We start from the raw sequence: 12,956 nt of genomic DNA, 5'->3' as shown, positions 1-12,956 counted from the left end.
GTGTATCAAACATGTAGAAACATAACATAACTTCTAGGTTAGACCTTGGTATGTGTATCAAACATGTAGAAACATAACATAACTTCTAGGTTAGACCTTGGTATGTGTATCAAACATGTAGAAACATAACATAACTTCTAGGTTAGACCTTGGTAAGTACACCATTAATTACTGAATATTTATAAATTACCATCCATCTAAATAACATGTCATATCATCCAATTACCCTGATATTTTACTATTATACCTTATTTTCTTCTAAAATCAGGCTTATTTTCCCTAGAAGGCTTGTTATGAGTATAAAGAGGTTTTGTTTGTTTTTTATCATGAAATAAGAGTTAATGAGCCCCACCCCTCCAACTTTTTTTCTTCTTCTTTGTCCTGTCTGATTTTGTATACAGTTGATTATAAATCAGTTTCCTTTTTTTTTCCAGCTGGAATTGATTACAGATTTGTTAGGAACTCCATGTTTGGAAGACATGAAACATGCATGTGAAGGTGCTCGGAGCCACATGTTGAGGAGGCCTCAAAAACCACCATCACTTGCAGCTCTCTATACTCTCTCGTCTCAAGCGACTCATGAAGCTGTACACCTGCTAAGTCAAATGCTTGTTTTCAACCCCGTGAGTATACAAGATACTGCAAATGTAGCCAAAAACCGTTTGATCATTTTATTATATTGAAGTATTTTTTTGTGTGCCTGTAATAGTTTTATTCAGGTAATTGGATGTCATTCAGAATTTATAGTGCATACATTTTACAATAAAGTTATAAAAACAGAATGACTGTTACTCTCATGATAACGATATGAATAACTTTTTATTTCATCGAAACATTTTGCCATTGGAACTTACAACAACTAGAATCCGAGTTTCGATACCTGTGGTGGGCAGATAGCCCATTGTGTTGCTTTGTGCTTAGCCTCAAACAGACAAAATATATTTAAATCTCCAGATAAATGAATGCACAATCAATTTTGCTTTGTTTTTTGGCTCAGGCACGGTCATCTTTGGGGGGGGGGCACAGGTACATTTATTTGGTTAAAAATTGAATTGTATTTAATATTTACAATTAACACTTGATCTCCCGAGGGTTGAGAAAAATGTCAAAATTAACTCTGCATACCATCAGGTTAAACATGTAGAAATGTTATTTATGTAAGGTATGGTTCCATAAAGTCCAATCACATGTTCAAGTCAACATGCCACTTCTTCTACATGATGTATGTACAAACTCCAATTCATGCTGTACCATTCTCACACATTTCCATGATAAGTCCTTGTCCACGGTTGATGGACTTTATAAAGCACTTAAAGAGGAGAACAACATTGGGCTGAGTGTATAATGCCAAATTAGAGTAATAGTCCATAACCAGAGCCATTGAATAGAACATCAGTGGTTGTGGGAGAAGGGGTTGTAAGGCCTAACCTAGTGGTTTCCACACTTTTCACTGTTGACACCCTAACCCACTTACCTTGATTCGTGACACCCCCTACTGCCACGTGCAATGTATTTTTTTGTAGAGCTTTTTTTTATGTTTTTAATTATTCTCACTCGACACCCCTAGCAACTTGCTATGACACACAGTTTGGAAATCACTGGTCTAAACTTTTATCTCTGTATCGTTACCCTGCATCTTGTGTTTTCTCAATGTAATCACTGCATGATACCAAGGTGATGTCAGTTGTTCATTATTTTATTTTTCTCTTACACCACAAGGATAAACGAATCAGCTGTACCGATGCTCTCTCCCATCCGTACCTAGATGAAGGTCGTCTCCGTTACCATTCCTGTATGTGCCGCTGTTGCCATAGTACCCCCGCAGGTCGTCACTATGTCTCAGACTTTGAACCAATCATAATCCAGCCATTTGATGATTACTATGAAAAAGAATTTTCTTCCATCCACCAAGTAAAAGGCAAGGAAATGGTTTATGTGAAAATTACTGTAATAAGGTCCCTTAATTTGATTTCCTTAATAAAAGTGCATTTATTTGGACCTTTTGGGGACATTTTTTTATTAACAGTTTGTTGCAGTAAAATATAACTTTCACCGAGACTCAAACAGAGAGAAAGCGTGACACCATTCTTATTGTTTTGTAATCTTTGATTTTATGTAGTTTTTTGTTAAGTGTTACTTTTAATGATTGTTCAGTAAAAGATAATTTTTCCTCACAGAACGCCTCCACAAGTTCATACTGGAGCGAAGTGCTGGTTCCAACCGTGTCCCATTGTGTATAAATCCACATTCAGCTGCTTTCAAAAGTTTTGCTAGGTTTGTATGCCTTTCAAAATTTTCTTTCGATGTACCTATTCAATGCAAGCGAAAGACGTAAGTTTGGCAGCCGTTTCACTTTCTAAGACATGAAGCTGATTCCAATTGTCGTTTACTTCCTCACACAGCATGACCAATTTAAACAAACAATTCATGTGCTACAGCCATTTCAATTTTCCCCCTTGCTGCTGCTTTAATGGCTACTTCCAGAACTCTGATCATTCTCCCCACCATCACCTCCAACAGGTGATGATAACACACACACGCTCCATCCCAATGTCTACACGAATCCAATGAAATTAATGCCACACATCGTACAGGTACTTTTGCAAGTTTCAAGATCATTTATAAAGATGTCTAAATACCTGCTAAAATAAGTAGTAAATTTTACTGTTTATGTACGAGAAACCTGTATTTGTACAATATTTTTAATAATTTCCAACTTCTTTACGTTGCTACTCAAAATTTGGAGTATTATAGTAATGTAATAACTGTATTTTGAACGATCAGCAGTTTATTGTTCTAATTTAAAACAAAAAACACTTAATGAACTTACAAAAAAAATTATTTGAAGTTATAACAGACATTGTTCGTGAAGTCCATAACAAAGTTTCAGTTCTCTGAACGACGTGCGTACACAGCCGTAAAAATCAGTACAACGTTCTTTGAATATGTATACGTGTGGTCATGTTTTAGCCCTATGACCTTCATCTGGTTAGAGACTTAGTCAAACCTTGACCAAATATTTCCATTTTTCTCACGTTAATCTTGACCATTTGCTTTAATTTTCAAATTTGTGAATACTTCTGTGTAACTTATGAACCTAGTTTAAATTTTTATTTTACTTTTGTTTTATTTAATTAAGTAAGTTACGTGTACGAATTCACATTTTTTAAATTTAGTAATAACGCATCTGTACTTTGTTACTTAAGGTTTTATTGTTTTGTAATAATACATTTGTAATTTGTGTATATAATTTCAAATGCTTACATTGTTATTGGTATGTATGTGTTTTTTTTATTTTAGTACCTACATTGTTAATACTACCGTTGTTGCGTACATCTGTTCTTTGTTTTACTTATTACATCATCATTTCTGATTGTTATTTGTGTATGATGTCTAATATCTCTAATTTGGTGGTGTTGTCTCTTGCTGACTTTGTATTACTTTTATTTCTTCTATTACGACTGTTCTTTACTGGTTATCGTGTCGTCGTTACTGTAGCACATTGCATAACATTTTTCAAAATTCGGCTAAAACGATCCGCTGTCCAGAAGTATCGTTGTTTTAAAACATTCCCTTCGTTGCCACTGATTATGTTAATTGTTGCTTCCAGCCCGTTACCGCTGTTTGCTGCTTAGTTTCCCAACCCAATGTGCTACCGATTCATATTACATACAGCTGCTTATAACTACTAATTCAGTTGTGTGTCAAAAAATACTAAAACGTATATATATATATATAAATATTTATATATATATATACCAATATGATATTGATTCACATTATTATGTGAGAATGTAATTGACCCGTGTAAATATTGCTCTTTGCTTTATTATTCGTCAAAAGTGCATAGCCCAAAATATCAATATCGACACCAGTTACCAAGTAGTTTAATGAAAACTTGTAGTTAAGGTACTGGTGTTTTTATCCCGTCAGCTACAAGAGTATCACCTCTTCTCTACTTGTTGGTTGTTACCCAATAATCTTGAGAAGATAGGCTTCATTGATCGCCAACTTCTGATGGATGTTGCAGCTCAACCGTCGCTCACCCGTCGGAACTTCCTCCGTCACCTCATCAGTGGGAGTAGACATAGCAGCTAGGCCATTCCAGTGTGTTAGTCCGGCCTTACAAGAAAGGATGGCTTCAGATCCATCTTGGAAGCTGGGCAGCCTGAGAGAGAGACTACTACTACTACTACTTTGTTCCAGTGTGTTCACTATGCAACTGTTACATCACCCATAACCAGGTTCCTAATTTATTGTTTCATTGTTTTTACTATACCTGAATACAGTAGAAACTTTTTAAGTTTTCAATTTTATTTTATTTTATAAATAATTTTGTGACACCTTCTATGAAGCTCAGAAATTGTAACACATAGGTGTTATAGGTTCGTGGTTACGGTAATGAGCAAAGTAAGAAAAATATAAGAACCTTGACAATTTATTGCGAGGGAAATCGTTTTGTTTTGTTTTAATTATGCAATGCAGATAATACTGTTCCATAAAATTGATGATTTTCTAACTTTAACAAACCCAGCAAACCTGCTTACTGAAAGAAACTCGTTTCTCAGCAAGCTTTTTCATTCTGTAATTTCTGGGTCTTTTCAACACCCGTATAGTTAAACCTTAGTCTAATACATTACTTTTAAGAAAATGAAATGAGAAACAGTGTACGTTCACTGAAAACACAGAACAGAAGTAAATTATGCTTTATTCTTTCTCTCGACATAAAAAACAACAACTAGGAAGTAATTTTCTTTCTCTGGAAACTTCTTCTTTACTGGTGAATTCATCAGTATTAAAATCCATATAAAGGTAGATTACGGACTATTTCTTGAGATATGATCATTGGTTTGAGTCTGTAGTTGAAAAGTTTGTGTATTTTACTAAGTATTGATATATATATATAATTGTTTTAGTGATAGTGAAGTGGTGACAGTGTTGTTGAATTGGTTGTTACGTAACTGTAGCAAGGGTTTTCATAACGCAAGCACTTTCTTGTCACTTCTTTTATCATATATGTAGTGTATCAAATAGGCCTAGGAGGCTTCACTTGTAAATATTTTTGTACTTGGGATGGTTTGGATTTAGATTTCATCAAATGCAAAAAAAAAAAGAAAAGAAAAAAAAAGTGCCACAAAATGCTTTGTAGTGGATATAGTACTGACCGTATATCTTCTTCGGGTCAAGTGTTTTTGTAGTAAATGTTTTACATTTACATCATCTACTTAATTTTACAATAATTGTACACATCTCAGATTCTTGATGTCTAAACCAAGAAATTTAAACTCACCAGCGATCAGTGTTTTCATCATCGGTGTTTCTTGGTTACATAATTAGTTCTGGGATTTATTTCATATTTGGAAAAGTTCGTTTACAATTGTTTATTACTTAGAAAAATTTCTTTTAAAATCATAAACAGGAGGCTTTTTTTTTTAGATATATATATATATATTTAATGCAGTTTTGTTGATGATAACTTTCCCATTAAAAAATTGAAAATAAGCCATTATATATATTTTTTTAAAACTGACATTATTACTATAGTCATGTATAAGATCTCGTTAGATGTAATTACTTAATTATTTGTTAGTGTTATCTCACACTCTACAAAACTGTAACGGTAAGGGGGTTTTTTAGTTCAAAATAATAATAGGAAGTAAATTCATATCTCTTTGTTTTTTACTGTAAGCATTAGCGTAATTGGTAACTTGCACACCCCTCCTGGTCCTGGTTACATCATTCTCCATAAGCAATGCAATAGAAAATAACTGTACGAAAGGAAAATTGAGTGCTACTGTATTGTACGGTCTACAAAAATCTTTACACTATAGTGTATGGTCTACAAAGATATTTACACTATAGTGTATGGTCTACAAAGATATTTACACTATAGTGTACGGTCTACAAATATATTTACACTATAGTGTACGGTCTACAAAGATATTTACAATATAGTGTACAGTCTATAAAGATCTTTACACTATAGTGTACGGTTTACAAAGATATTTACACTATAGCGTGCAGTCTATAAAGATATTTACACTATAGCGTGCAGTCTACAAAGATATTTACGCTATAGTGTACGGTCTACAAAGATATCTACACTATAGTGTACGGTCTACAAAGATATTTACACTATAGCGTACGGTCTACACAGATACTATTATCATCACCATTTTAACTTTTGTTTATTTGCAACTGTCACCATTTATTATAAATAATGTTTTTAAACTAATAAAGTACAAAATACCATTACATAACGTTTGGGGGGGCAAATATAATCAAAATAAAATAAATTCCAACAATCAAAACTAGCACAGATATAACCTAAATTTAAGGTGTTCTTTTGAAACACGCACCTAATTAAATTATTTAGCAAGAAAGTATGTTTTAGTGAATCATTAAAACGGTAGATGATGATAGTATCTGTGTAGACCCCCACGCTAGAGTTAGCACCAAAAATTGTAATTTCTGTGCTAAATTACCATATTTCACATATCCAAAATTAAGTATTACTTGTAGATTTTAATTGTGATATTGACCCTTTTTTTTTCCTCAGTCCTTGGACGAGGAAGCTCAAATTTTATTGCCGATAAAATAACTGAAAATTCCTTGATTACATTGACATAGCTAAGCATTACTAGGAATTATTAAGCTTATCAAGGCACGTCTCGCATTCGAGCTTCCATCCTTTTCTCGACCATCTTCATGTGATAATCTTTCAAATCTGTCTGAACTGATGTCTTGAATCACAGATCATCCTACTTTTTTTAAATAACTTGATTTTTCTTGAAGAGCTTGTCGATGTGTCTGTCACTATCATAATAAAATATTCTATAATTCTACAATGGTGATCATTCCCATGACCATTCACAATCAACGACTTGTAAAAAAAAAAATGTGGTCCATGTTTAAGGTGTCATTATGAAAAATGCCATTTTTTTTTGACCTAGCCAGTTTTGAGGTCAATATTGTTAACTTACTTGTAAGTGTTTTAAAATTGCTGTGCATATTTTGAGCTTTTGTACTTTTTTTCGTTGACGTGCCGAGTAAGTTTGGAGGTTAGTTAATAAATGTACAGGTGTTGTTTGTATAAAATTTAAATTAGTTAGACAGGTAATTGTGCTTTATTGACAATTCTGTGTGGAGTAGGTTTTGCCAGAGTTGAACACCGACCTTACTGAACTCAAACTTTGTGTCATATATATCGGTGTACATAGATTTTAATGTGAAAAAAATCTCAAGAAAAAGATCTCGAGGAAGAACAAACGTGACTTTAAGTTGCATCTAGTACACCATGTTTGGTTGCACACTAAAAATGAAGTTTACAACAATATTTTGAAGTTCTATTGAGTGAAAGTGAGGAATTAGGTTGTTTTCTCACTATTCCATCAGTGTTCCGAATTAGTTAGGCTACTTTCTTTACCCGAGGAAACTAACGGCAAGTCTGTGTGCGAGAAAATATAGTCACGTGATTTTATTCCTGTTGAAACTATCCAGCCTGCTTTGTCAGAATGAGAACTGAAAACTATCCTAAACATAAACCTTATCTCATTGCGGTATGGAATGTGTTTTCTGTGTAACTTTACATAGAGAGTAGGCCTTGTGGGACAAACCTGTATGTGAAAGTACGAAATTAAACCCCAGTGGATTTTCTTGTTTTCACTTATGTTTTTATGAGTACAACTCTTCAGGAAATAAATGAACCGTATAGCCCAAACTTTAATTTATGCCATTAAACTTATAAACATGAAACGGAAACAGTTTAAAAGCATCCAGGTCTCCATTATTTTAAAATGATCGTTGTTTTTCTGTTAATTATTCAGTGAAAAGTACACTTAAATTAGAAAATTGGCCTCTTTTCTTAAATATTACTGGTAGTTTGCCAAGAACTAACCCTAACTTATTGTACATACACTTGATGCATGTCGTTTGTTTGTTTTCTGTTGAAAAATGTTCCTCGTAATAGACAGTTTAAAGTGATTTCAGTAAATAATCTGAAAAGGGTGCAGAAAGAATTTGATTTAACATGTTCGCACGTTATAATTAATTGGTACCAAATGTAGGTAGAAACTCATTGTGTAACGTCCGAGTTAATAGATTTTCAGCTCCAAATTTCTACTGTCGTACATTTGAAGGAATACTTGACGTTTTTACCATGGCGAACCTGGACTTGCTAGATGGTTCCATCTACATTTGATACTAATCAAAGCCTGATGCTAATTTCCTTTTACAAAAACGATGGAAACCGAGAATTTGCGTTTAATTTAAAACCTGAAATAACCCTAAATCATGCAATAGTGATTATGTATAAATATCAAGTAATAGGTTTAAATATTTTAATTAATACTTTTGCAGCTTGTAAATAAGCAGTTAAGCCTGAAAAAAAACCCATTAAAATACGTTTCTTAGCAACAATTAAACCCTCATCGGCTTAGTTTTAAACCCTCTCTTCAATCTCATGTTTACGCAAACAGAAACCGTTGTTTTCTAAAGCCTTGCATCACGCCCTGTAATGTAGTTGTTTCCCGTATCCAATGCTGTATGATATACAAAGATATTTATTGTATTTTGTATAAATGAAATACTGTTCGAGTGGTTTTTGTATTTCAATAAAAGCTTAAATTTTTCTTCTTATTCACCCATATTTAACAGCTTTTTGTGTGTGTGTGTGTGTGCGAGTTAAATTATTTTTTTTTTACTGCTCTATTTATTTCTAGGATCTTGTTGGGCATTAATTTTCCACGATTTAATTTATAAATCAAACTTTGACAAACAATTTCAGAATCGGAGTACATTTTAAGGAAGAATGGTATCAGTCAGTTTTTTTTTTACTCTATTAAACGAAAAATCAATGCAAAAATAACTGTTTGTATAGGAAGATACGTGTGTGTGTGTGTGTTTATACGTGTGTTTAAATAGTGCTGGAACTCCAGTACTTTAGATATTACAGTTAGAAAACGTGGTTTAGGTTTGAATATCTGAGTGTTATTGTTTGATTAATGTTTTTCACGTGCACTTATTAATTTAGTTCTTGTAGTAAATGTCAACTTGAGAGTGCCTAGTTGTATATAATTATCATAACATTTAGCCACCTGGTGGTAGAGCTAACAGATTGTAATCATAAAGAAAAAATTTAGTTAAAAAAAAATATACCTCGTGTAATATTTTGAAAATAATTAGTCAGCATTATTACATATGTTTACAAAACTAGTAGACATAAGTAGGATTTATAGATTATTTTTTTTTTTTCGTCACAAAATCATTTTTGTAATGGAAAGAACAACTGATGTGGTTATTTTAGTTTGGCAGCATCTGATACGAAAGTGAATTGATATATTAATGCTTTATTGTACATCTGGTGTTCTTAATTTTGTGAAATAAATTGCACTGTAAGAGTTTTAATTTCTCTGGGTGGATTTTTTTCCTTCTACAAAAAAAATGTGTCGATAAAAAAAAAATAATAATTTATACAGATGCTTTAACTAATTAAATCACTGACGTAGTTGATTTATTATCAGCTTCACTGATTGGTACGTTTCTCTGACTTTACCAAGAAGGAATACAATTTAACTGTATGGACTTAATTAATGACCGAGAAAAAAAATGAGGATAATGTCTCAAGGCTGCCAAATTTTAAATAATCCTCCCCCCCCCCCACAAGTTTCCGGCAAGATCTCCTCGAAGTCTATCAAACTAAAAGACTTAAAGGTTTCTGTGTTACCAAACAATGGCTATTAGTTAATAAACACACCCTTGTACAATTGAACATAAATACGTTTGGTGAACTGTATAGATCAGCTGATATTTACTATTTGTCATCATTTAGACCTAAAATAATAACACCTAATGAATGTAAAGACGGGGTGTACTTTATAGCTCCATCTATTGACAGAAGTATAAACTAATTAAAATAGAGAGGAAGTTTTGTATAAAAAAATTACCTAACATTACATTTAATATTGTTATATCTTAAGTAAAGAACCAGTATTCTAGCTATTTATTGTACGATTTCGGTATTCATTTAATTTTATATTTTGTATCTTCGTAAACATTAGTTTTTAGTTGGTACTTGAATCCACACTTAAACTAACGTGTCATATTATACATTTGTTACTAGATATTGTTTTGCATTGTTTGCTTAATACATGCTTTTAGGACTAACCTAAACCTCCTGAGCCGGCTGAACCTCGTGATGCGATATTGTTAATGGGGATAGTACCCTGTTATTAAGTATGTAATATCCAGAATTTTATTATGAAGTTTGTTGTCAACTAGTCAGTTTTCCAAGTGAATGTTGTGACATGTGGAATTTCCACAGTTTGTGTCTATATCACGTAATTGGAGGCAGCTGGTAAGATGTGTTAACAAGAGTTGAATCATGAAAAGCATCGTCAAAGACCTTCTTTTGTTACCTGAGGAAAGTGGCTGCAATAGATGTCATTCTGACTAAAGGCAAAAGGTCACAGCTAGTTTGGGCATGACCAAATGAAAGAGGTCAAAACAGAATATCAAATCAAGAATAGTGGCTATAGCAAGTTGGATAACAACTAAGAGCCATGATCCAAGGAAAGAGGCCATAAAAGGTTGAGTCATGATCCAAGGAAAGGGGCCATAATAGGTTGAGTCGTGATTCAAGGAAAAAGGCCACAATAGGTTGAGTCATGACCCAAGGAAAGGGGCCATAACAGGTTAAATTAGGAGCCAAGGAAAGAAGCCATAATAGGTTGAGTCGTGATCAAGGAAAAAGGCCACAATAGGTTGAGTCATGACCCAAGGAAAGGGGCCATAACAGGTTAAATCAGGAGCCAAGGAAAGAAGCCATAACAGGTTAAATCAGGAGCCAAGGAAAGAAGCCATAATAGGTTAAATCAGGAGCCAAGGAAAGAAGCCATAATAGGTTGAGTCGTGACTCAAGGAAAGAAGCCATAATAGGTTGAGTCGTGACTCAAGGAAAGAAGCCATAATAGGTTGAGTCAGGAGCCAAGGAAAGAGGCCACAACAAGTTGAGTCACGACTAAAGAAAGCAGTCACAATAGAACAAATCATAACCTCAGAAGCATAAAATATTGGGTCATGACCCTGAAAAAGTGAGTGAAGTATGTCAATTCATGACCCTTGAAGTGAAATGAACACGAAATAAAAATACAGGCAGTACTAAATTGAAAGTGAATTGAAATGTGTAGCTGGTGGTTTAGGGCAAGTCAGTAAAATCTAACAAAAAGAGAGCTGGACAGATAAGGTTTGTTCCATAACGTAAGCTCACAGAATAAAGTGAATAAATAGTAGATGTGGATAAAAAATATGTTGTATATAAAGTGGATTGAATCAGAGACGAAAATGTGTAGGAACACACTGAAATTCAAGTTTTCTGAACATTCTTAATATTGCCTATGAGAAAGGTAAAGTGTCCTAATGGTTTTCTAAGATTAAAAAAAAAGATAGATGAAGAAAAGAAGAGTATGTGGGCTACACCAAGATTTTACATCTGTATAACTAGAAGAATAACATAGAACATTCATAAAACACAATAGGAAAGCTATAATGACTGAAGAGGAATTGATAACATTTTAAAGCCTGCTAAAATGAAAATTCACTAATTGTGATGCTCAAATGATGGAAATGGAAGGAAGGAATGAGTCAAGATTTAAAAAAAAAAAAAGAATTACCGAAACAAAATAATACCGTAAGAAAGATAAAATCCCTTATTCGTGATGGGCTGGAGTGAACAAAAGAAAGTGGCTTCCCCGATTAAAAACAAATTAACGAGCTGAATGTTGTCACGTTATAAGTGCTTATTTTATTTTGTTACCAAATTTAGTTAGTATGTATTTTTTGTTTATTAAAAATGATAATTTGTATTGTTACAAAACTCATTAGCATCCCAGTATTGCAGAAAAATATACAATGTATTCTATTGTTATTACTGTTTTTTTTTTTGCAATAAAATGTAATTTAAAAACTGTATTCAAACACTCCATAACACTAACCTATTTACAAAATGGCCATTTTATTTTTAATATACCCCCCAGTGGCACACCGGTATGTCTGCGGACTTACAACGCTAGAATGCTCCGCCCACCACGGGTCGATACCCGGATTCTAGCGTTGTAAGTCCGAAAGCTACACAATGGGCTATCTGTGTGCTTAATTACAAATAAACAATTTTTAATATTTTAAAGTAATCAAATATCTCTATTTCAAAAATATTGTATGTAAAATAAGTTATATTTCGTACAATTCACTTCATCGGCATTGGGGGGGGGGGGCACTTGCTACCCCCTGGAAAATGAAAAACATAATTCTTTCTTCATTCATTCATTCAGCATATGTATATGAATTTTTTATTCAGTTCATAGTTTCACACTACTTTTCCCCTCCCTGGAAACATTTCTGCAGACATCCATTATTCAATATAGGACAATCTCGACCAACATTTACCAAAATTAATATTAAAAAAACAACAACATAATACCAATATTTTGTGTTTTTTGAAAAGGTAACCGTTTTAAGTCTCAAACATACAAGCTTACCTCGAGTCAAAAGTGAGGCACCAACAACTATGAATGAATTATTGTTTTATTACTCTTAACGAGACAAGCAAAGAAAGTGAAATAACTTACATCTGCCATATTTATAGATAGATAACTCTTCTGTTGTTGGGTTTACTTTTAAATACACAATATAAAACAAAAAGACACCTGTTTTGTTATTTTACTGAAATTTGAATGTATAAACTTTGGGAAGTTTGAATAGATAACTTATTCAGTGTGGTGCAAAATTTAAAATTCCCATTGCAGTGGTCTGAAAGGGGACATATATATGTCCCCTTGGTAGATAAAGAATCAAATCACTGTTCTGTGTTTAGAATGTGTGGATAAAAACATTGTAAAATAATATTGTTACGACAACGCAGGTCACGTGACCCTTGTATCACGCCACTTCTTTCTCGAACC

At 33.2% G+C, this 12,956-nt stretch overlaps 2 protein-coding genes across 2 annotated transcripts in view; both read left to right on the top strand.

Moving 5' to 3' along the window:
• Window positions 1-6,225, top strand: part of LOC106471482 (serine/threonine-protein kinase NLK-like) — an 8,597-nt gene extending 2,372 nt beyond the window's left edge. Inside the window, exons 3-6 of the mRNA XM_013932083.2 lie at window positions 435-623; window positions 1,720-1,918; window positions 2,178-2,274; window positions 4,031-6,225. Coding sequence (XP_013787537.1) covers window positions 435-623; window positions 1,720-1,918; window positions 2,178-2,274; window positions 4,031-4,085 — 540 coding nt within the window. The 3' untranslated portion in view covers window positions 4,086-6,225. The remainder of the gene's footprint in view (window positions 1-434; window positions 624-1,719; window positions 1,919-2,177; window positions 2,275-4,030) is intronic.
• Window positions 6,226-9,913: 3,688 nt separating this feature from the next.
• Window positions 9,914-12,956, top strand: part of LOC106471481 (vacuolar protein sorting-associated protein 53 homolog) — a 36,079-nt gene continuing 33,036 nt past the window's right edge. Inside the window, exon 1 of the mRNA XM_022400090.1 lies at window positions 9,914-9,924. The gene's annotated coding sequence lies outside the window, so the exon portion shown is untranslated. The remainder of the gene's footprint in view (window positions 9,925-12,956) is intronic.

This window comes from Limulus polyphemus, unplaced genomic scaffold (genome assembly GCF_000517525.1).
Source record: "Limulus polyphemus unplaced genomic scaffold, Limulus_polyphemus-2.1.2 Scaffold4648, whole genome shotgun sequence".
NCBI classification, from domain to species: Eukaryota; Metazoa; Arthropoda; class Merostomata; order Xiphosura; family Limulidae; genus Limulus; species Limulus polyphemus.
The sequence above is the reverse complement of the archived record's forward strand: the minus strand, read 5'-3'. Positions and strand labels throughout refer to the sequence as shown.